We start from the raw sequence: 25,488 nt of genomic DNA, 5'->3' as shown, positions 1-25,488 counted from the left end.
GAAGTCACAGTTAAGATGCTCACACCAATGGGATCATAGATCCACTGAAGTATATTTTTTCTAAACCTTACCTTCCAACTTAGAATCAATACTGTGCATCAATTTCAAGGCAGAAGAGTGATAAGGGCTAGGAAACAGAGATTAAGTGACTTGCCCAAGATCACACATCTAGGAAGTAACTGAGGTCATATCTGAATCCAGGACCTCCTCTCTTTAAGACCTAGTTCTCAATCCACTGAGCTACCTAGCTACCTCCCACTGAAGTATTAAGCAGAGAGAATCTCATCAGTCTGTAAAGTCGGAGTTCTTAACCTTGAGTCTTTGAACATGATTTTGATATTTTGATTTTTCAAGTTAACTGATTTTAATATTTTGATTTTTCAAGTTAACTCATTTCCTCTGTAACCTTATGTATTTGGGAGGGGTATTTTTAAAAGACTGGGTCTTCCTATCTTCCCTGGGCTGTAACTGAAGGAACTACTCACAGGTCCAACCTCACTCCTGCCTAGAATGGGAGATTTAATTAGCCTGATATTTTTATAACCTGGGTTGATGCCCCTCCTTAGACAAAGGTTAGGGAAGTTAGGGCATCCCAAACTTCAACAGCTGAATTTAGTGTAGGCACATAATTGGTACAATCTACTATGGCTTGGAATTCCCAAGTTTAAGAGATCTGTCTATCTCTACCTGCCAGGTATCTGGGATTATAAGGCATGCATTACCAAGCCCACCAATGTATTTTATTTCATGCATTTAAAAATATTATTCTGAAAAATAATACACAGGTTTCACCAGGCTGGCAAAGGTGTCTGGGGCATGAAAACAATTAAGAACCCTAAGTGCAAGGGAGAGGCACCAAGACTGTCTAAAGGACAAAATGCAAAGAGAGAGCAAGTCTAAATCACCAATAGAGAAATGAAAATCAGAACAACTCCGAAGTTCCACCTTACACCATCAGGTTGGCAAAGCTGATTAAAAAAAGGAAAACAACAAGCTGGAGGAAAACAGATACAATAATATACTATTAGTGGAGTTTCAAACCATTCTATAACCAATTTAGAACTATGTCCAAAGGGTAGCTAGGTGGCTCAGTAGATAGAGCACCAGGCCTACAGACAGGATCCAGTTCAAAGGTGGCCTGAGACACTTCCTAGTGGTGTAACCCTGGGCAAATCACTTAACCCCAATAGCCTAGCCTTTACGACTCTTCTGTCTTAGAATTGATACTAAGTCACAAGGTAAGGGTTTTAAAAATAATTTTCTTTAAAAAGGTAAACTATGATCAACAGCTTAAGAAAACAATATTAGACGAAGGAAAGCTACTATAGGCACAGTCCACATAATGTTGCCCTCACAATCTTTTTACTGTAGTATCATTAGTATCAGTATGTTAATAATCAAACCCCATGCTAACATCCTTAAACCTTGTTGTAATATTCAGTTAATTGAATATTTGTAATGTTCCTATGGAACTAAATTCCCCATTCTACCCAATATGTTTTTGTAGAATCAGTTAGTAATGCTGAGAGGAGTTATAATCAAGATGTCCTAATCAGGGAATCTCCTGAGGATTGCACCCTGTATGCAAGGATTCCCTCTGCAAAATATTTGACAATAGTTATTCTGCCTCTGATTAATACCTCCAGAGATGAAATTCATTACTCTCTGACACAGCCCATTTATACTGACAAAGTAACTACAGTAGAGATTCATTATAACACTATCTTCTGAGTCTATACCATGAGAATATTTCAAAAGTGAGACCACCTGAAGATAAGCATTTTAGTACATTAGGGGACCAAGATAAATTTAAGAATCTTCCTTTTTTGGGGCAGCTGGGTAGCTCAGTGGATTGAGAACCAGACCTAGAGATGGGAGGTCCTCAGTTCAAATCTGGATTCAGATATTTACTAGCTGTGTGACCTGAGCAAGTCACTTGACCCCCATTGCCTAGCCCTTACCACTCTTCTGCCTTGGAGCCAATACACAGTATTGACTCCAAGATGGAAGGTAAGGGTTTTAATTAAAAAAAAAAAAAGAATCTTCCTTTTTTGGTTTTAAGTCTTTATTTGTTTACCAAGGATATATGTTGAAAGTGAATCAGCCCTTTATATAAAATGTAGCTAATTCAAAAGGCATTCAAATAAACAATCATTTATTTAGGATCTACTAGGTGCCAGTCTCTTTACTCTAGAGGGGGAAAAATTAGTGAATAGTCTAAGGAATTACAAAAGAACTTGACTCAGCTCAAAGACATTTTGATAGTACAATATGACTTATTTATTGATTTTTAAACCATTATCTTCTGTCTTAGGATCAATATCAAGTATTGGTTCCAAGGCAAAAGAATGGTAAAGGTTAGGCAATTGGGGTTAAGTGACTTGCCCAAGGTCACACAGCCTGCAAGGGAGGGAAAAGAGAATTATCCTCATTGGACAGATTTAAAAAATAAGGCTTAGAGAGACTGTAGACACATGGCTTCATGAGGGAAGACCTAAAACAAAGTCTTTTTAATTTAATCTAGGCTCTTTTCACCTTACCATGATCACCTCTGATTCTTTTTTTTTTTTTTAATATATTTTATTTGATCATTTCCAAGCATTATTCGTTAAAGACATAGATCATTTTCTTTTCCTCCCCCTCCCACCCCCCATAGCCAACGCGTAAGTCCACTGGGCATTAGATGTTTTCTTGATTTGAACCCATTGCTTTGTTGATAGTATTTGCATTAGAGTGTTCATTTAGAGTCTATCCTCTGTCATGTCCCCTCAACCTCTGTATTCAGGCAGTTGCTTTTTCTCGGTGTTTCCACTCCCATAGTTTATCCTTTGCTTATGAATGGTGTTTTTTTCTCCTGGATCCCTGCAAGTTGTTCAGGGACATTACACCACCACTAATGGAGAAGTCCATTACGTTCGATTATACCACAGTGTGTTAGTCTCTGTGTACAATGTTCTCCTGGTTCTGCTCCTCTCGCTCTGCATCACTTCCTGGAGGTTGTTCCAGTCTCCATGGAACTCCTCCACTTTATTATTCCTTTTAGCACAATAGTACTCCATCACCAACATATACCACAGTTTGTTCAGCCATTCCCCAATTGATGGGCATCCCCTCATTTTCCAGTTTTGGGCCACCACAAAGAGCGCAGCTATGAATATTTTTGTACAAGTCTTTGATCACCTCTGATTCTTAAGAATCTACCCAAGACTGAGAAAGTAGTTAAAATCATCCTACATGAGGCTTTTCCTGGTCCTTCCCCCAGTGGCTAATGTGTCTCTTCTGCAAAATGAAGCTATACATATTGTCTCTCCTTTTAGAACTTTAGCTTCTTTACTGTGGGGACTGACTAATTTTCATCTTGTGTCCCCAATGCTGAGTACAGAGCCTGTAATAGTAAGTGCTTGATGGCTATTACAAGCACAGCAAGGAGAAGCCATCCTATAGTTCAATTCAGTACATCTGACTTAGTCAGAAGTTCCTTGGTAGGCAGCTAGGAAGCACAAGTGATAGAGCTCTAGGTCTGGAGTCAGGATGTCCTGCATTCAAATTTGACTGTAGATACTTCCTAGTTGTGTGACCCTGGGATAGTCCCTTAACCCCAATTATCTAGCCCTTAATATTCTTCTGCTTTAGAATTGAGACTAAGACAGATGATGAAGATTTTTTAAAAAGTTCCTTGGAAAGGCTCAAGAGAAATGGCAATATAAAATAAGGCTGGAAAGGTAGGTACCTGAGGTGGGGCAGTTGGTAGATGAAAAGTAGATAGAGCATTGGGCCTGGAATCAGTTAGACTTGAGTTCTGTCTCAGACACTCATTGTTCAACCCTGGGCAAGTCACTTAACCCTGTTGGCCTCAGTTTCCCCATCTGTAAAATGAGCTGGAAAAGGAAATAGCAAACCACTCCAGCATCTTTGCCATGAAAACCCTCAAAATGGGGATCAGAAGAGTCAGACATGATTGAAATGATTGAACGATAACAACAAAGTATCTTTCTATGGGTTTCCAATCCAGGTATTGGTGCTCTTTCCATTATATCACATGGCCTCTTTCTCTACTAAGAGTACTTGGCTTATTTTGGGTCTCAACCACAAGTAAGAATTTTGTACTAACAGAGGCTCAGATATAGACATGGGAACCTTAAAAATGTACAAGGAAAAGATAACTCCCTTCTTTTTTCTATCAAGCTTCCTGGGTAGCTGAGCTTTCAATCAGCATCAGGTCAGTCTCCTCAGTACAGTAACCAATTAAAAGTGGTATGACAACCAGTTACAGTTGGCACTAACAGGTTTGCTACAGGAAGCTCAATCAGCCAGAGAGAGAATATAGGGAGCATTTTTTCCCTCATACTTCCCACCTTCTGATTCAACCAGGAAAACACCAAGCAGCCATCTAAGGAAGCAAAGTGGATACTTTGCTCCAGAAATGCTGGGTGCCCCCAAATTGTCAGACTGCTGCTTTGTGTTTCCTGTACCACAAAGCAGTGAACAAGTGGGAAACTAAGAATAACAAGTGGAAAGAAATTCTACCCAAGATCTCCATGTCAAATGCCTTGGGCAGTGGCCTTGGGCCTGGGCGAATACACACCTGGACAATGTGCTGATAGATCATGATAAGGCTGGCCAGCATGGTGATGTTGGCCAACACTGAGATGAGGGTTAGGGCTTTGAGGTTTCGGATGAAAACCAGTAGCACCACGAAGGGCAGGAAGGTGAGCATGTAGAGTCGGGAGTCCATGGTAGGTATCGGCAACACTGTTTCATTGTTATGGCAGTTGTTGGTTGTCCCATTGGCTGCTTCTACCACCTTAAGTTTTGGAAGAGAAAAAGGAAAAAATGGGAAAAGTCTTTAAATCAAGTGGGGTAAAGCTAGGTGGCTCAGTAGATAGAAAGACTGTCCTAGAGTCAGAAGGTCCTGGGTTTGAATCTGACCTCATATACTTTTGAGCTGTGTGATCCTGGGCAAGTCACTTAACCCCCTTTTCCTAGCCCTTACCACCCTTCTGCCTTGGAACCACAGTATTGATTCTAAGATGGAAGGTAAGAGTTTGAAAAAAAATTAATCAAGTGGAATTCAGTGAAAAGAACTTCGTGAATTAAGAGTTAGGAACCTACAAAGCATTAAAGGAATTTATGGAATCTCTAGAAGATAGAATCTACATAAAGGGGTATTGTTTTATCTAATCACTCCATCTCTTCCAACGTAGCAGAAGGCATTTCATAAAACAGACAATTAATGAGTCTCCACCCCACTAAATTGTAACCTTTGAAGAGTTTTGAGAATAGCACAGACTTCCTCTGCCTGTGAGGGTCTACTGCAATCTTTTCTGGAGATAGGAGGACCACACCTGGGGAAATTCCTTCAGGTCCTAACCCCAAAGGACAACAGTTATGTAAAAGGCTTAGTGTTTTGTCCTTTTTGTTTACTGAGGTCAGTTAGAAAGGAGTTAGTCAACTCTGAGAGACTTATGCTATCCACATCTAGAGAAAGAACTGTTGGTGTAAAATACAGAAGAAAACATGTAATTTATCACTTGTTTGTATGGGTATATGATTTGGGGTTTTGGTTTTAAAAGATTACTCTATCACAAAAATGAACAATATGGAAATAGATTTTAAGTGATAATACATATATATATATATATATATATATATATATATATATATATATACACACATACATACATACAATATACATACAATAATATAAGTCAGTGAAATTGCTTGTCAACTCCAGAAGGGGAAAAGAACAGAGGGAGACAACAAGAATCAAGTAATAGTGGGAAAAATTATAAAAATAAAATAGTTAAAAAAAAAAAGTCCAAGTGCAGAAGGTCCACTTGCTTGCCTGCCACCCACCTTTATCTACTTTTACCCTACCTGTTTAAAGTTGTCAGCCATAAATACAAAATATACAGAGCAAAAGCCCAGCTGAGTGACAACCAGGAAGAAGCTCACAATACGCCTACAGATGAGAGAGAATAAAAAGATAATTCATTTTAAAAATGAAGCACTTCAAAGGGAGAAAGAAAAAAGCTTATCAACTTATATCTTTCATTTATAAAACAAAGTCAAATCAACAAGAATTTATTAAGTTCTTACTATGTACTAAACACTAGGCATATAATTATAATTAGAATCTGTTCCCCAGGACTCTAAATCCCAGCATCCTATTTACATGTTTACCTAGTGGGGAGCAGATTCTAATTATACAGGATGCATTCTAAAGGAGAAGACAGCATGCAAACAACTATATATGTACAAGAGCTCAACATGCAAACCATTATGTACACATAAAATATATACATATATTTCTGTGTGTACACATGTATAACATGTACATATTACACACACACACACACACACACACACACACACACACACACGGTAAATCAGAAGTAATATCAGAGGGAAGGCACCACCACTGAGACGAACTGGCAAAGGCTTCTTGTAGTAGGTAGGATTTTATCAGAGACTTTAAGGAATTCTAGAAGAGCCAATGAAAATACATTGAATGGGAAGATGGATTATCTTGTGAGACCAACAGTAAGAGGATAATTTTACTGAATTCTAGGGTATATGGAGGGGAATAAGGTGAAAAGACTAGAAAGATAAGAAGAAGCCAGGTAATGGAGAGTTTTAAAAGGTCGCAGATTTTATATTTGATCCTGGAAGTAACAGTCACTGAAAATATTGAGGCATGAAGGACATGGGAAGATCCTAAATATCAAATCATGCTTCTTTTCACAAATTACATGGTGTTTATAAACCCTCATCTTGTTAATTTCAAACTCCTATTTTTGTCTGGTTAAAAGTAAAAATCTTTTTAAAAACTAAAGGAAGGTATATATAAGGTAGAAGATACAGAAAGGGGGAAAAATCTTCCCATATCTATAGTTAGAACTGTTAAAAGAGGGGGGTAGTGGCAGTGAGAAATTCTTTTTGTGAGGGGTTGAGAAGGAAGGAAGGAGAATCTTCTGTAATTTAGATTATATACACTCTCTCCCTTGAAGATAAATCTGAAACATAACACAAAACCTTTCTGGATCCTCCAAATAAACTACCTTGTATTTAACTATTTTATTTTCATTTGTCTTTATTCCTTTTTTCGGTATTCACTCATGTGTACTTACTATATAACCCTATTAAAATGAAAGATTTTTTAAGATAAGGAATGTCTTTTGCTTTTCTTTTGTCCTTCAGAGTACACAGCACTTTGCACATAGTAGGCAATTAATAAGAGCATTAGAAAAGAAGTCACACACAAATGCATGCATACTCAAAAAAATTTTATATTGCATCAAACAATATAACAATCAAAAGGATTTATTAATTACCTTCCCCATAGGGAATGAGTTCGAAGCCAAGAGCTGGGACTAGCTTCCAACCCGTACATCACTGTATCTCCATAGTCCAGAAAGGGTTTATGTAGCCTGTGGAGAAGGAAAAAAACCAAGAACTGATTTAGCCCAATTACAGGGAACTGTAAAATCAGGAGATGGAGAATGACAGTGGCAAAGCAGACCCAGGACAGTGGATAGTTTTTTATGAGTAACAGCATTATCAGACTCTTAAAATCTGGACCAGTTGTAATGTGATAGTAAGAGTCAGTCAGAGATACCTCTTGAAAAGCATCTTATCTTGGGGGATGGAAAAATTAGGATTCTAAACACCATTCTGATATGGTCATAGTTCATCCTTTCTGACTTTTCTCCTAAACAAATTGGGAAATATTAAGAGAAAGCCCATTTACTTAAGGTGAAAAAGCACCAAGTTTACAAGAATACCTGGACAAGAACCTATAAAAGGAACAGTAAAATCACTATTTTCTATTACTAATCATTAGTAATAGAGAAATATCACACAGACCCCCTAGCTGGATTATCCTCCTGTTCAATTACTAAAAATCAGGCCGCCACTAATCAGCCTCAATATTCCAGGCATTATTACAGAACAAAGAATTAGGATATGGTCTTGAGCCAGAACCTTAACTAAAAGATCCCAAAACAAAGAATATGAAACACAGAAGAAGAGATAGACGTAACAACAAAGGTGCAAGTTGTGCATTGGTATAAGCTATATAAGAGCAATAAGTATGAGTTAAGAGAAGAGACAATTTTAATGAAGTTTAATAGAACTAAGGTTGGTAATTAAACCCCAAAGGACAGATGTTCATCCAAGACCAGAGACAAAATGTCTTACCTACGACAAAAGTGATGAGCACACTTCACCAGGATGCCCATACAGTGTGTAGCCACAATGCCCATCACAATCAGACTAAGAGGGCCCAGCTGGAGAATGGTAGTGAAGGAGAGAATAGAGAAAAAATGATTTTAAAAGGTTAGTCATATAACTGATTGAAATGTCACTGGGGAACCTTCTACTTTGAAGAGGGTTTGGGTTCACAGCTGTGGAACACTGCATATAACTTCAGAGTGTTTTTATTTTTCAATATGTCACTTGGTTTTGTTGAATTTTTTTCCCTTCTTCCTCTTTTTCTTTTTCTCTTGTTTGAAAAAAAATCTTTGTTACAAGGAATGGCTCTCCAAGAAGGAGGGATACAGGGGAAAATCTGGGCAAAGTAAAAGTAAAAGTTGTCAATAAAAAGAATTTTCAAAAAAAGTGATTAATTCCAAGTTCCAAGGAGAAAGTTTTTAGGCAGTCTTGGTGAGCAGAACATGATAAAGATTCATTCTATAAATTGGAAACTGCCCTGAATTTTAAGCACTCTTTCAAGAATATCTAATCTTTTAGAGAAAAAGAAGCTAGAAGATAGCCATGTTCAGAGATGATAGAGGATATTAATAAGCAAAAATCTCTGATGACTTGAGCAGAAATAGAAAGAGAGTTTTTAAGGGTCAGCTTAAGAGGAATCACTGGATAATCTGAGTTTGCGAACATTCTAAAGAAAGGAAATGAGGTTACCTCTGAACACAAATATCTACTCAAAGGATAACTTTAAAAACAATGAGTCCAAGTTAATAATTTAAGAGATAGAGTAGCCTTCTCTACAGACTACACAAACCCTTTGTGGACCATGGAGATGGATACAGTGATGTATGGGTTGGAAGCTAGTCCCAGCTCTTGGCTTCAAACTCATTCTCTATGGGGAAGATAATTAATACATGCTTTTGATTGCTTTATTGTTTGATGCAATAAGAAAAAGAACAGAGAACCTAGCCAAGAGCTTTCCTAGAAATTATAAAAAAGGGGGCAGCTAGATGGCTCAGTGGATTGAGTGCCTGGCCTGGAGACAAGAGGGCCTGTGTTCAAATATGACCTTCGACACTTATAAGTTGTGTGACCCTGGTTAAATTACTTAAGCCCCATTGCTTAGTCTTACCACTGTCTGCCTTGGAACCAATACTCAGTGTTGATTCTAAGATGGAAGGCAAGGATTTAAAAAGGAAAAAAAAAATATATGTATATATATAAAAAACACACCCAGAATATTGAATTGTTATTAAAGAATCAGTAGTCTTGGTATAAATTATGGGCCCTACCCAATATATGCAGAATTTGTTTTCTAGCAAAGAGATAGTCTTCCTAATCAGCTATAAAAATTATTTGAAATTAAATTTAAAATACTATGAAAACAATAGAAAAGTAATACAATATAGCAAATAGAAGGCTACCCAGGCAGTCATGAAGACCTGGGATTGCATCCTGAATTTGATATATGAGGATAAATTTTCACCTCTCAGTATTTTAGGTAACAAGCCTCTTAAGATTTAAGATAAAAAAAGAAAAAAAGATTTAAGATGAGTTACTTTCTATATTATGAGTTCTAAATGAAACAATAGTTTCAAACAAACAAAAAAGGCATAAAGGCAATCAATATATATTCTCCCACATGTTGGGGCATTCCTCCCTCCATCCTCCAGTGCCTCTTACCAAGATGCCTGCATTCTTCACTGCCAGAGGCAGCCCCAGGAGACCTGTGCCGATATTCCCTTTCAGTAGGTGGATCAAGGTTTGGAGCCGTCTGCAGTAATGAAAAGGGACAATGGAGGGTTAGAGTGGAGAGATGGGACCCCATGCCATATTTGCCCCCTGGCTGCAGCTCCAGCACTGGGCAGACAAAAACAAAGCAGCAGGTTAGGGTATCCCTTGTGTGCTCTCTCAGCACCACTGTCCTATATTAAATGACTAAACTGTGGCTTGTAGAGGCCTATCAGCACAGCACCAATTATCCAGTAAAAGTACCTGAAATCTCTCTGGGAAGGGCAGTCCTAAGAACAAAAAAATGAACAGAAAATCTGTAAATAAACAAACAAAAAAAGAAAATGCTCCAAAAGCTAATAAAGAATTCGTCTTGAATAATGAAGAACAATAGCAGTCTCTGCAAAAGATAAAAAACCTTAGTGGGGCAGCCGGGAGGTTTAGTGGATTGAGAGTCAGGCCCAGAGATGGGAGGTTCTGGATTCAAATCTGGCCTCAGAAAGTTCCTAGTTCTGTGACCCTGGGCAAGTCACTTAACCCCCATTGCCTATCCCTTATCACTTTTCTGCCTTGGAACCAATATACAGTATTGATTCCAAGACAGAAGGTAAGGGTTAAAACAAAACAAAACATAAAAACCCCAACCTTTAGGGATCTTGGAATATTTCATAGAAACCAAAGGCTGAAAGATACCTTCAAAGAAGATCTGAGTTCAAATGTTGGTTCTAACACATTAGTGAAGTTGCATGTTGTCCTAAGTAAAAAACTTTACTTCCTCTCTCTGAGCCACAGGTTCCTTACCTACTCCATTGGAGCTACAGTAAGGAATGGGAAGGCATATCCAAATATCATTTATCTTTGTTCCCTCTCCAAGCCCAGACCCCAAACCTTTCTACTTGAAGGAAATAGCAAGAGCAAGGTGGGAATATTTTCATTGATACTATTGTTGTTCTATTTGTCTCCAATTTTTAAGCTGTAAATGTATAGTGGTCAATTGTATAGAGAGGGATAACAAATAATTCAAATGTTTTGATGTTATTTATATGATAATAAAAGAACCATACATTCATAGTTGCTTTCTTTTTTTCCCTAGCAGGACCAGTAATGTCATTCTCCTACTGAATCAAATCCAGGGGCTCTCTATTGCCTTTAGGATAAAATATAGCCTCCAGGCTTTAAAAGTCCTTCATAACAAGACTCTAAATCTTTCTTTCTAGTCTTAATGAATATGGCTCACCCTCCAGTACAATACTTTTTGTGATGAGGACCAGCCTTCTCTTTGTTCCTCTGGGCATTTTTCACTGAATGTGTCCCCTGCTGAGGATGCTCTCCTTCTTCCCCTTTGCCTTCTGGCTTTTCTGGTCTTCTTCAAGACAAAATTCAAATCTCATCTTCTCCAACAGGCTTTTCCCAGTCCTCCCACTACTAATTCATGGTATAAGGAGTTTCCTCATTCCTTATGCCAGTTAAATAAGAGGACCAGTTTAATTTTTTGAAAAGTATCCAGAGCATCACAGGACCATCAGGTCTGGGAAGAACAAAGCCTAAGAAGCAAATTAGATTTTCAAGAACAAAGTGCTCGAAACTTAACTGTCACTAATATAACCTCCCCAGACCTCAAAGTTATGATATATAAAACAGAGAATAAAACAAATACCACTTAGGGTTACTGATAAAGAGAAGAAAAATAATCTAAAGTTGTCTTTGCAAATCCAGAACCTCAGGAACAAAAGCCACCACAAAGTAAGAGTGCCACTTACGTTGTTCCATTGACTTCCCCAAATCGTTGGTAGGAGCTTGAGTTGGAGAAGTTGTCTAGCCCATTGGAAGGGGTCTCAGTGGGGCTCACCTCTGTAGAACTATAGTCATTGTAGTCTTCATTCCGCAGTCGCTGAGTAGACATAGTGGCTGGGGGAATAGGAGCAGAATTAAGGCCTTCAGGAGCCATGACTTTTAACTCTACCCCCTTGGTAGGCTCTTGGGTAGGAGAATCCATGGCTGCAGTTCCTAACAAGAACCACTAATACATGCATTAAGTACAACACAGTGTCCTGGCACTATATAAAACTGAGAAGGTACAAAGTACACAGGGTCGGGCAAAGCTCACTGCTTTTGTGCTATACTTTACAATGTTTTCTTCTGAGAATATTCATATATTTCTAAATTTACCACAACACACCTAGAGGTGGGGGAACTACTTAAAATGAGAATAGGAATGCTGCCAAACAGGAAAAAAAAAGAACTTTCTACTGGGATTCATAGAGGGGTACCAAACTCTTTCCTCACTATGTTTCAGTTTTAAATAGGGGCAACAGGGACCCCACTGCCCTGAATGTATAGAGCTTTCTGCTTCCATAAACTCCAGCAGGTCTGAAGAAGTAATAGCAGATAGCTATATGTTTTGCATGGCTTAACATGCCAAATTGATATCAAATTATCTGCTTTCTCAAGGATGGAGGGAGGGATAAGAGGCAGGAGAGAATAAGAGACAGGAGAGAAATTGAAACTAAAACATCTTTTAAATGATTGTCCAAAAATTTTAAAACTGTGATTGGAAAATATTTAACAAAATAGAATTTTAAAATATGCATATTTTAAAGAAGAAATGACAAAAACAGCAAATCATCCCAGAAGCACTAATGTCCTAAAAAAACTGAAATGCAGAGGCACCACTATCATTCTCTCTCACACTTCTCCATTTCTTTTTTGTTTTTTAGTTTGTAGGAATAAAGGGGGAGCATTATTTTGTCAGAGTAGGGAACTAGGGAAAGGGAAAAACAATTGTGTCTACTAGAGTTAGGAAGGTAAAAGAGAAGGGAGATGTAGTTCCTTTGAGAGCTATCTTAGTCAATCTACAAGGGAGAGAAAGAAAGGCAACTATTTCTCTAAACTCTATCACAACTTAGTACTCATTCCCCTTCATTCTTGCCAAAGGATGGCTTGAAACACATGAGGAGGGCCACTGAAGCACCTAAGTGGGAAGAACTGCCTTATCAGGCTCCTTCAAAGTATATAATAAGGCCTTTGCTCACCTATATAGGGTAACACTCTAATCTACCTGCCTGACAAGATACTATGGAAGGAGGGTAGCTGGGAAGCTCAGTGGGTTAAGAGTCACGCCTAGAGAAAGGAGGTCCTAAGTTCAAAGCTGGCCTGAGACATATCCTAGCTATGTGAGTCTAGACATGTCACTTACCCCCCATTGCCTAGTGTGAAAAGGGAATTTATCCTTTTCCCCTTTTCAACTATGGGTATGTGGTATGTTTGAACTTAGACCGAAAGTGAAGAACTCTGTTAGGAAAATCATTGGATAAATTAAGTCTCAAGGGCAGAACAACAGCCAGAAAAATGGAGCAAGGCAACCAAGAATATGTTAAGACAGCAGAGCAATTTCCCAGGTACTGCCCCCTGGGCAGCCCAGACAAATTAGAAAACTATGGTTGGTTCCTGAGATGTGACATGTGAAAGTGAATGGAGAAAAGACTTTATAAAGATGAAGCAAGGAGGAAGTAGGCTCTTGGCATGTATGTTGAGGATGCTGACTGGATTCATGACGAGTGTAGTAAGGAGGCCCAAAATGGTGGCCACAGATTAACCAACTAAGTACCTTTTATATTCCTCTCCTATTTTCCCCTCTTTTTATCCTACTACTTTTGATTTAATAAAATTATTAATCTATAGCCAATCTCCTAATTTTAAACCTTACATTTTTGGTGAACCACAAAGGCTGGTGAGAACTCTTATTTTCTTCACTCTTTACTTTCTCTAAAGCTATTCTTAAGAGCAGTTTGTTAGAAATTAAGTCAGATTGGCCCAAATATCAGGACACCAGAACCTGCCATCAGAGCAACCACAAACTAACCACAGCCACAGCTATGAGGACCAGAGTTCCAAACCAAGGGACTGGTGAGAAGACTTCTCTAGGAAGTGTGGTCCAGTGTTGGGAGAGGGTATTAAGCTAGGCTTTGAGGACTAACAAGCTCTGGTTGCTAAACAGTAACCATGAAGCACTGCTGGCCCAAGCCTGATGCACCCAAATCCCAACAGGGTTTTTTCCCCCCACTTCACTTTGGCAAACTGGCTCTGGTCACACCCACTGCTGCTGATATAGCCATGTGGGTCCAGGTTTGGGGTAGAGCACTAGGCAAGATTTCTCTGCCCTACCCTACTGCATGCCCTGTTCCCCATCACCCTGCTGAGCCTGGCCTCTAGAAATGATCAGCAAGCCCAGCTAACCCACTCCAGTTGCCACTCTGGAGGCCAGATCTCTTTGTCAGCTCTGCTCAATTGAGGTTGTTGGTCAGGAGCCCTGATAATTAGAAGTCTCCTACCACCACCCAAGCTTTTTTCCTCTCCCAGGTCATTTTTTCTGTTTATGTCTTTGTTTTTTTACCTCCCAGTCAGCTTGCTGAGGCAGCTCTGCTAGTGCCCCAGCCCCCACCTGGTAAGCCTGGCTATAAGCACATGGTCACTGGCTTTTTATCCCTAGCAGAATCAGCTAGCTCTCTGGCCTGGGGGGAAGAGAGGGGAGATCCTTCCCACAGGCTTGGAACTAAGTCCCAGACTGTGCAAGGAGGGGTGGGCTGCCACTGTAAGGAGGCTTTTTTTTTTTTACCCTGAGTAAAAAAGTCTTTGCCTTTTTTTGGGGGGGTGTGTGGCTTTTTTCACCCTTCCTTGCCTCCTTTTGACCCTAAGTAAAAAAGCCTGTTTTTCCTTTGGGCTTTTCCTAAAAGAACTAGAACTAGCCATTGGCAATAAGAAGTCTAAAGAATATTGTTATTGGCTTCTTTGGGCACATCTCCTTGACAGTTCAACCAAACCCACTGCCTCTGAAAATAGCTTGGTTGATTCTGAAAAACCTGACATACTGCCTTCACTGCCCTCTAGCCATAAGGTTATTCATTCTCTAGATCCAGGCCATTCCAACTTGACTTCTTCGGCACCTTCCCCTACCATGCCCCTTTCACCTCCCAGCCCATCTTTGATATCATCTCTCTATCCTACCTGACCAGCAAAACCCTGCTGTGCCCAACCTTGCTCTTGCTGTGCCCAGCCTGTGCCTTTCCCTGCCCACCTTCTCTCTTGCCTTGTCCAGATTTTCCCTCCCCCTCCCCAGTGACTCTCCCTTTCTCCCTTCCCACCCTAACCAAGCCCTCCCGTTCCCTGCACATTCTTAGAATCCTCTCCTCACCCTTTCTCCACCTACTCAGCCTGAACCTAAAAAACAAACCAGGAATCAGTAATCACAGATAACTCAAATACTTTCCTTTTCCCTCTAAGGGATGTTCTTACTTATGATAAATGAGGGAATTTAGTAAATATTACACATCAAACACCTTTTTCTCTGCAAGACATTGAAAGGTTCAGGGGAAAAAACTCCTTCCTTTGATGAGGCGTCTATAGTGGTGATTAAAAAGTTTGATTGTATACATAGGATGTATAATCCCAAATGGATAGACATCATGTAATTATCATATGCTTTATTAACAGAAGATGAGAGAAATGTGACACTATTGTATTCTATTGTAAACAGGTTCCAGAATGAGGTTGCAGTATGCTGGCCCCTTGAAAATTCTAATTGGGATCCTAATTCAGTTGAAGGTTATGTACGTCTATGTGAGGCTAGGGATGCTTTATTAAATGGAATGAGAACTTGCTCTGACAGGCCAAATAACTGGACTAAATTTAAAGACTTGAGACAAGGTGAGAATGAGAAACCATCTCAGTTCATGGATAAACTTGTTGAACTAGGATCTAGTTATCTTGACCTAGTCCTCTCTAGAAAGATGCTAGACACATAAGGATGCATTTTGTAAAGCACTATTCCCAAGATATTTTTTTTAAACCCTTACCTTCCATCTTGGAGTCAATAGTGGTAAGGGCTAGGCAATGGGGGTCAAGTGACTTGCCCAGGGTCACACAGCTAAGAAGTGTCTGAGGCCAGATTTGAACCTAGGACCTCCCATCTCTAGGCCTGGCTCTCAATCCACTGAGCTATCCAGCTGCCCCCTATTCCCAAGATATTAAGAAATATTTTAAGGAAAACTGCCCTGATTGGTTGGCCATGGACATAGAAAAGTTAAAGAGGATAGCAGTATATGTTACTGAGAGCTGTGACAAGTGAGATAGAAAGGAAGCTAGGAAGTTGATAATGTGGTTTTATTCTATTTTATTAATCTGGTTTTATTTTATTTCCATTTAATTCAATATTATCAATATTATTTTTTATTAATTTTCTATTATGAAATATGATTTATTTAATTACATCTAATTTTATTTAATAATTAAAAAAATTTAAATTGACTGATGTTTTCCTTATGTTGTTATACTGACATGTACTAGCTCCTTGGCCAGGGGGCAGGGTCTCTCAGAACTAGGGGGTGGGGCTGAGGAGGCCCCTATTGGGCATGTGTGGATTCAGAAGGGAGAGAAGGTAATTGTGTATGTACAGAAGCAAGAGCTGAGGGAAAAAACCCACAAAAACATACATTTAAAAAACTTCAGCTGCCTACTGGGAGCCTGGCACAGGGACCCTTGGTGTGGGCTAGGCCCTCACAGTCTGGAGTATGGAAAGGCCCCCTGGACTGGGTACCCTAGTGGGGTTGTGAGTCAGTGAGCCAGGGTTGCTCTTGGGGCTTTCTGGCCAGGACCACAAGTGGGGAGCAAGCTTGGCCTCAGACCAGAGCTGGATTTGGGGCACAAGTCTTGAGCCCCCTGCTGGGAGGCCAAAGAGTGGGGAAGCAGGATAAGAAGCTGCTGTGACCTGGCTAGTAGTGGAGCTTTGCTGGACACGATCCTATGAGATGCTCAGCAGGGAGCCAGGAGTTGGGAAAAAGGTTTGGGTAGTGGTGGGGGCCAGTGGAAGGCTGAACTGATTGTTGCTAGAGGCCTGGCTCACCAGGAGGGGTCCTGATGGCCAGGGGTAGGAAAGCTTGTTGTTCTACCCATGGGAGGGTGAATGGGTCAGGGTTGGCAGCTCAGTTATTCCAAGTAGCTACTTAGCATGGGAGCTGGGTTGAAATTGGGAGGAGTGATTTCTCACCCATCTGGGGAAGATCAGAGGCAGCAGAAGCAAAGGCAGCAGAGACAGGGATCCCAAGCAGGCATGGCAGCAATAACAGCAGTAGTAGTGAGGTGGGGCTGGGAGGAAAGTGGCAAGATTAACCTGTCCTATTTCCTATTCTAAAACTGCTATAAAATGCTTTAAAAAGGAGAAGTGAGGGTCCTTTTTCCAGAACTTCTGGTCACCAAAAAACTATAAGAACTAAATTAAACTCCGGTCCTTAGTTTCCATAGAGTTTATTAATATTTACTTGAACAGAAAAAAGGTAGAGAGAAAAAGCCTAATTTTATCCTGCCATGTGGTTAGTCTCCCAATGGACACCTTAGCCACCTTCCTTTGGTCACACACCCAAGAGAATAGAGAGCCCACTTCCTGGATTTCCCCACTTTATTTTCTCCATTTATACCTGAATCAATTTCCTAATCATTTCCGGGTCAAGTGCCTAGGTCACTGTTCAGTGACCAAGCCCACTAACATGATGTAGCTTTAGCAGTACTGGGACATAGGGAGGACCCCAGTATGTGATCCTAGGAGGGGGTTCCCTTCATACACTCCTAGGTTCTTACCCATGTATTCTTCACCATCTCACCTGCATCCAACACCAATTTGTAAGGGGAAAAGTTTACCATTTATTTGGGAAGTCACATCTGTAGTAATGTGTTTAACAACATGGACCACATGTTAGAAGGAACATTGACAAGTTGAGGTATATTTCAAGGATGAAGACTATGACAGTGAGAGGAAAAATGCATGCTACATAAGGAACACATGAGGATGGTTAAGAAAATGGAGAAGAAAATATTTAGGAAGGGAATGAGTTTTTTCTTCGAGTATCTGAATGGCTTTTTTGTATCTTTATAGTACTCAGACATAGAACATAAGAAACCTGAATATAAGATTTTGTCAGAGGTTCCAGGAAAGATAATATGAGGTCATACTAGCCTGCTGATATTGTATACAAGAAAACAAGGTTCTAAAAGAGATAGAGATGTATAAAAGGTACATAGGAAGTAAGAGGATGAAAGGTGGATTGAAAGCCAGGCCTACAGATGGGAGGTCCTGATTTCAAATCTGACTTTGAACACTTCCTAGCTGTATGACCTTGGGCAAGTCACCTGACCCCCATTGCCCAGCCCTTTTTGCTCTTCTGCCTTGGAACCAATACACAATATTGATTCTAAGACAGAGGATAAAGGTTTTTGGGGAAATATACCATAAAATACTTAACTACATCTTGATAGGTCAAGATTATGGATTACTTGAAGGTCTTAAAACTGTTGGGAATATTTTTTTCTTCTAAGTTGTAGTTAACCTATAATAAACACAAGGGCATAGAAGGTACTGCTCAAGAGGGCCTAGGGAACTTACAGTACCCCTAGTTACCATTGAACTCTCGTTCACAAGTCACTTACTAGAGTAAATGACAACTCCAAAGGCCCCTGCCAACCCCGCTTGGGCAGTGCTAGTAAAATTGAAAGACTGTCAGTAGTTTCTGTGAAGCAGGAAGAGTGACAGGAAGTGACATAGTAAAAAGGAGGATAAAAGAGGAAAAGAGCATAGTCTAGAGGCATTCCTCTCCTGGCTTCTGGAGAGATTGGTTCTGGAGATTCATTCCCTTCCTCGCATTTGGAGAGATTGGTTCTGGAGATTCCTTTCCTGTCTTGAAGGAAACCTTTTTCCTGGATCCTATATCGGCTTACTGGGTGAGTGACTGAGATTCTTGCTTTGGCTTTGGAGGAGGCTGTATTGGTGGAACCCTGACTGAAGACACCATTGGGACTTCTGACTGAGGATTACCAGGAAATCCATATGGAGACAGAGTCTTGGGGAAGCCCTAACAGGGCTGAGCCTGACTTCTCAGGAGAAGGGCTGGTAGGCTTATTAGAATCTGTATCTTTATCTACATTTTTCCACTTTCACTTTTTCTACCTCTTTGTAAATAAAGCTGTTAAAAGTCATTTTGACTTAAACTATATTTTTAAATTGGTGACCACAATATTACTTTAGAATTCTCATATTTAGCATAAAACCTAAATTTAAACTCTTACAGAAGGTACAATGCTCAATTTAATATCTTTGGCTTCTTATCTAGTTTATTCATCTCACCATCCTTAGTTCCTGAACTAGGGCTTTGTGCCAGGTCTGGGACCTCCACTCCTCTGTGCTTTTGGTCAATCCCACTTGATTTCACTATGGATTGCCAGTATTCCTATTCTAGGGAATAACATTCCTTTGCATCTTGGAGGCTCAAAACAATATATGAAACTCCTGCAGGGGTCTCAAGTTAGAGCAAAAAGCAGAAACTGGCACTAGACCAAATAATGATCAAAAACTTTGGAGTAGGTGCCTTCTTTTATCCCAGAATGGCACCAAAAAAGTCAGCCAGAAGTTCATGGGCAATAAGAAAGGAAGCCTCTGGCCAAGGTAAACAAGCAACAAATGGTAGGCCAGGAATGCATTTAGTTTGTAGGGCTCTTTGTTAACAAGAACAGAAGAAAAAAACAGGTTTCCTGAAAACTAGAAGAAATCAAACAGATATAAATGACTCCAACTAAATGCTAAGCCTTTTATGCTGTTATCTTTTTGGAGAGTTATAGATAGAAATTTGATTCTAAAATTTTAGATTTAGAAGAAATTGCCCCAAATCTAGTCAATTCTCTGACCTCTGAGGAAGAATTTGTGTCAGGGTATTCACAAAGCTCCAGAAAGGTTCCAGTTTAGTTCAGTGGGCATTTACTAATTGCAGTTGTGTGCAAAGTTGAAGTGATTAAAGAAAACATTACCCTTTCCTTTAAGAAGATTACTATTTACTAGAAATTCCACAAATTTTTCCATGTTGTGTTTTGCAGGTTATAGCTCTGACAAAAAAAAAAAATTCAGTTCCTGAACCGCTCAAATTAGATGCAGAACCTGTCAGCTCTTTCAGAATTAAAACAAGCTATTCTGTCTGCCTGTGCTCTAGGCATTCCAGATTACAAAAAGCCATTTACCTTGTATGTACTTGAAGGAGGGTAGGGAAGCTTCAGGTGTTTTAACTCAAACTTTGGGGCCTGTTCAGCATTATTCTGCCCATCTGGACCTGGTAGCTTCAGGAGCCCTACCCTGTCATAGAGGTGTAGCTGCCACAGCTTTGTTAGTAACTAAATCTGCTGATTTAATATTGGGGTGCTCATTAACCATAATGTAACTACATGAGGTCAAGGCATTGTTGTTAAGGCATAGAACACAGGCATTTTCAGATCAAAGACTTGCTAGGTATGAAATAATCTTGTTGGGAGAATGAAAATATTACATTGAAATGCTGTACAGTCTTTAATCCTGCCACCTTGCTTACAGATTTACCAGTTTCAGGAGAACTATTGCACAATTGCGAATCTTTAGGGTCTATGGCTGAAAAGCCTTGAGATAATTTCCTATACACTCCTTTAGACAACCCAGACTTAGTTCCAGTCACTGATGGTTCTTCTTTCATGTGGGCTGGCATATGCTACACTGGAGCTGCTATAGTCACAGAATTTGCCACTCTTTGGTCAGCTTCACTGCCCTCCAATATTAGTGCTCAAGGTACAGAACTGATAGATCTAAAACATGTCTGCATACTTGCCAAGGATAAGAAAGCAACAATTTACACAGATTCTAGGTATGCCTTTGTAATATGCCATGCAGTGGGCATGCTATGGCTCCAAAGAGAGTTTCTAACCTTGGCTGGAAAATGTATTACAAATGCAGATTATTAATGAGGTTCTTTCTGCTCTTCAGCTACCTGAAGCTGTAGTTCATTGTTCTGCTCATACAAGTTGTAGTGACCCTGTCTCTTGAGGGAACCACCAGGCAGATAACTGTAGCAAAGCTTGTTGCCTTAGAAGGACCTGGGTTGCTTTGACAACTAGTAATGACTCAAATTTCTCTCTCTCTTATAATGAACAGGAAGTGGAAAAATGGTAAGAAAAAGTTTAAAGCGAAACAGATCGATGGGGCATGGGTGTCATTTGAAGGAAAACCCCCACTCCCTAGAAGCTTCTATCAGCAAATATGCTTATCTGTTCACAAGAGCCATCACTTCGGCACTTGGGGTTTTGTAGACTTTGTTAAAAAAGGTCTGGATAGTCCCTTGTATAACTACCATACCATCCAAAGTGTGTGCAGCCCGTTACACTTTCCAGGTATACAATAAACCTGTTTTTGTGACAAAGCTTTTGGTAGGCATCCTCTGGCCTACAAAACCTTTGAGCATTTACAAATTGATTTTATTACTATGCCATAGACTGGACATTATAAAGTTTGTCTGGTCATAATAGATCAGTTGATCAGATGGATAGAAGATTCTCCTAGTTCCTGGGCCACAGCTAAGGTGCTCTTGGGGGAGACTGTCCCTTGCCTTGGCCCACCAGCACACATTGATTCAGACAGGTGGACCCATTTTACTGACTCTGTTTTGTCTCAGGTTTATTCTTGTTTGGGGATTACTTCCCAATTCCACATACCCTATTCACCCCCATGGCTCAAGTGGAGAGAATGAATAGAGATATTAAGAATATGATTGGAAAATTGAATCGTGCACTGAGACTCACTTGAAATGGCCTGAGGTTCTTCCCTTAGTACTGTTTTATCTTTGTAGCAGGCCCAGGGGAGAGCTACATGTCTCATCATTTGAGATGCTTTTTGGACATACCCCCATAAAGACTAAGCTTTTTCTTCTGCATACACATCATTACTAAGGGGGAACACTTCTGTTGCTTCTTATATACAGGATTTACAGTTCAAATTGTGAGAACGCCACGAATCTGGAGCTGCGGTACATGCAGGACCTCTAAACTTCTCGCTCTATGACCTACTCCCAGGAGACATGGTGTACATAAAGAACTTCCAACTCACTGGAGGAACTCAGCCTGCATGAGAAGATTTGTTTCAGTTATTATTAACCACTCCAACAGCTATCAAAATTGAAGAAAAGGACTCTTGGATTCATTGCTCACATGTAAAATGGGTACCCTTTTCTGAATTGATTGACTGTATCCTGTCACATATATTGTATTTGCTGCTTGCTTGTTTTAAGATTTATTTGTTTTTAAAGTTTACATATTAATCTAATATAAAATGTTCCATCATACAATGTCACTTTCAGTTAGTATATTTTGGCTATTAGCTATGGGTTCTGTTACATTGTTTTTATTTGTATCCTCTTCCTATGGCTGGATTGAAGATAATACCATTATGAAGTCCATAGACAAGTTGGACAAACTCTTTCACGTGGCAAAGTCATAGGTCCTTATGGATACTGGGTCTGTCACCAGATCCATCAGAGCTCTATTTTGTCATGGGCAACAATTCTAGTCCACAGTAATGAGATGTTATCATAGTTTGCAACACAAGGAGGTCACATATTGCCTAAACAGCCTTTTTCTCCTTTTGCCTTTGTTAACAATCACATAGATGATGAGGCATGGACTCCATCAAAATGGTTACAACCTATATCAGTGACCTTTGAAGAATTTAATGAGCTAAAAATAGCAATTGATTTCAACAGGTCTTCAGAAGTGATTTTTAGCTATCTAGGAGCACTACTACCTCTGACTGATCATTTGCCTACCTTTGACTTGTGTGTGACAAGAGGTAAGGGTCTATTGAGTAGTAGTAAGTACATGGGTGACAAAGTAAAGAGCAACCACACCATTCCATTCCCTACCTCCACATTTATCTGTGCTAGTGTACAGCTTAGAAATGCAATGGATAGGGTGTATAAATACATGCCTTTTACAGCCGTTACAGTCTCAACCCAAAGGAGGGAAGATTTCCCATGGGGCTTGGTGACCCCCCTGGATAGTTCTATATTCGTAATGAATGGTATGGTACTTGTGGTTTAGCCTATGTTATTCTACCTGTATCAGTGCATGATCACTATATTGGCCAGATAGACAAGTCCAAGGACAGAAATCAGTGTTCTTGGTGGCATTCTAGACTGAAGAGATCAAGGTCAAATTCGGTAGCATCTTCATCAGTAGTACAGAGGTTTTTCTGTACTGCCAAATTTTGGAATGATGGCAGTGATTGATGCTGTTAGAAATATCTCAGTTGAGGTTCAAAGATTGGCTCAAGACACAGCTCAAGCCATCTCCCAAACTACTAAGGCCATCTCTTTCCTACAGGAAGAGACTGACTCCTTAGCAAAAACAGTTCTCCAAAATTGGCTGGCCCTTGATATGCTTACAGGAGGTGCATGTGTCTTTATTAATCAATCTTGTTGTTCTTATATAAATAGATCTGGAGGAATTTTGACAAATATACATGAGCTTCAAAGGATTTTAAATGACACACAACAAGTGGTTATAGAGACTCATGGGGCTCCTAATGAGAACTGGTGGAACCTCTCATAGATGTAGGGAACTGGTTTGCTTGCAATTGTCATCAAATGGGCTATTATAATTTTGGGGATTGTGGTACTTCTTAGAATCTACATTAGATTTGTACTACTGTTTATAACAAGCCTGGTGAAAAAATTATGTACACTCACACTGTGGATCATGACCAAGTCAGAAAGGAAATAGAGCTCACTTTTGAGCGAGAAACCTTTGTGTTGTGCCTCTGTTTGACTGATCCACTGTTACATGGAATATGTACTACGGATTCCTGATTTTTTATTATTATTATTGTTTTTCTTTATATTTACAATAAGATATTTTTTCTTTCTTATTTTTTGTATTTGAGTACATTGAATCAATATTAATTTTTTTTTTATTTTGAAGGATAACTTTACAATATCTATTAGCCCTAATACCAATGCATACCCCAAAGCTTTAGATTATGGAAACCTGCCATTGATTGTTAAGTATTATGTGACTTTAACTAATAATTGTGTCTGATTTCAGAAGAAGAGATCATAAAAGAGCCATTGCACAGTGCAAAGAATCACGTCAAGGAGACCAATAATCCCTGTGGGATTGATGAGGATCTGCACCAAAACAGAGGACTTGTTTTAAGGTTCAAGGAAGCAGCTGTTTTGACAAATTCAGATGTTGAACTTCTCCATGCCAAGTTCCTACAAGGACCTCCATTTGGCTTCATTTTGTCTCCCCATTCCCTGAGATTGAAGGTAAAATCAAACCAGGGAATCACATTTCCCTTTTGCCTGGAACTCTAGTCCCCTTCTCTTTTATAGTATGGCAATTTTCTATACTCCTAGCTGCTGATGGGTAAGTGTAATATTGCTGCAATTGTCTTGCATGCTTGTAGGACATATGTCACTTTAATTGACCTTAATGGTGATTCAAGGACCTGTTATGGTTTTCCTTTTTTACTCATAATTTTTCTTTTCTATTTGATTTTTGGGTTTTTAGTTTTCTTTTGAGAATTGATTCATATACCCCATAACTCAGCCATGTATCCTGGGGTGATTGTAGTGTTGGTCAACACCCTCCTCAGGGAGGATTGTAGAATCATCCTCAATTCCAAGGTTTAAAATCTTTTAAAGCAATTTTAGGGAAAAAAAAATTGCCAATACCCTGAATCAAGAAAGAGAATCTTTTGGAGAAGGTGCCATAAGGATGCCTACAGAAGCCATACACTACATCAAGAGATACAGAGTGAACTTTGGGATATAATGAACTGAACTGAAGGAGGTTGAACAAATAATTTATTCTGAATATAAACTCTTATGTCAAAGGGGAGTGTTCCCTAACTGGCATTTTGTCAATGTGTCTATCAATTATTTTTGTTTTCTTTCTCTTTTCTTTCCCTCTTATCCTCAAATTGTTTTAATTCCCTCTTTGCAAAGTGCAATATTTTATACACCTCTAGTAAGAGAAGCTTTAGAGATATAAGCTACATGTGTGGAGTGATTAATTGGGGAGACCTGACATGTTAATCTTCTAGAAAATCTGAATAAGGAGATTTTAATATGCTGGTCTCCCAGAGAATCAAAGGAAGGATGGGTGAAAGGAATCCCTTGGAATCTTACCTGTGTTCTCAGAAAACTAGTTTTATGTCACGTGAATGTACAGCACATGAGTACGCTCCAAACATAGGTCATGGGAGAGTGACCTAGGCACAATGACCCAGAAAGGATCAGGTTAGGATCTGGGGATAAAGGAGAAGAAATAAAAGAAGGGGTTCCAGGAAGTGGGCTCTCTCCATTCTCTTGGACAAGTGGGGAGAAGATGGTGGCTGAGATAGATAGCCATGTGGAGAAGCGCCCACATGGAGAGATTAGAATAGACTTAAATCTCTTTATAATCTCTATTTCAAGTAAATATTAATACATTCTGGAAATTAAGGACCAGAGTTTTAATTGTAACACTTCACAACAAGTCTTGTGACACTGCTGCAACCCAGGGTAGGGCCTTATTACTATGATCATACTTAGACTATTGCAATAACCTTCTGGTTGGTATATCTGATTTAAGTCACTCCTTCCCATCCTCTATTCAGACTCCATATTGATTTTCTGAAATTATGGTTCATTCCTCCTAGGCAATAAAATGTTCCCTATT

At 39.5% G+C, this 25,488-nt stretch overlaps 1 protein-coding gene across 2 annotated transcripts in view; it reads right to left on the bottom strand.

The window, feature by feature from the left end:
- The window catches only part of LOC100024692 (proton-coupled amino acid transporter 1), a 68,097-nt gene that overhangs the window by 27,905 nt on the left and 14,704 nt on the right, over positions 1–25,488 (bottom strand). Inside the window, exons 2-8 of one of the 2 annotated variants that reach the window (XM_007473909.2) lie at positions 24,957–25,075; positions 11,700–11,847; positions 9,892–9,982; positions 8,200–8,288; positions 7,335–7,430; positions 5,878–5,962; positions 4,586–4,804 (exon numbers count right to left, since the gene is read on the bottom strand). In XM_007473909.2, coding sequence (XP_007473971.1) covers positions 4,586–4,804; positions 5,878–5,962; positions 7,335–7,430; positions 8,200–8,288; positions 9,892–9,982; positions 11,700–11,842 — 723 coding nt within the window. In that variant the 5' untranslated portion in view covers positions 11,843–11,847; positions 24,957–25,075. The remainder of the gene's footprint in view (positions 1–4,585; positions 4,805–5,877; positions 5,963–7,334; positions 7,431–8,199; positions 8,289–9,891; positions 9,983–11,699; positions 11,848–24,956; positions 25,076–25,488) is intronic. The other variant, XM_007473908.2, reaches the window with a different exon arrangement.

This window comes from Monodelphis domestica, chromosome 1 (assembly GCF_027887165.1).
Source record: "Monodelphis domestica isolate mMonDom1 chromosome 1, mMonDom1.pri, whole genome shotgun sequence".
Lineage (NCBI taxonomy): Eukaryota > Metazoa > Chordata > Mammalia > Didelphimorphia > Didelphidae > Monodelphis > Monodelphis domestica.
The sequence above is the reverse complement of the archived record's forward strand: the minus strand, read 5'-3'. Positions and strand labels throughout refer to the sequence as shown.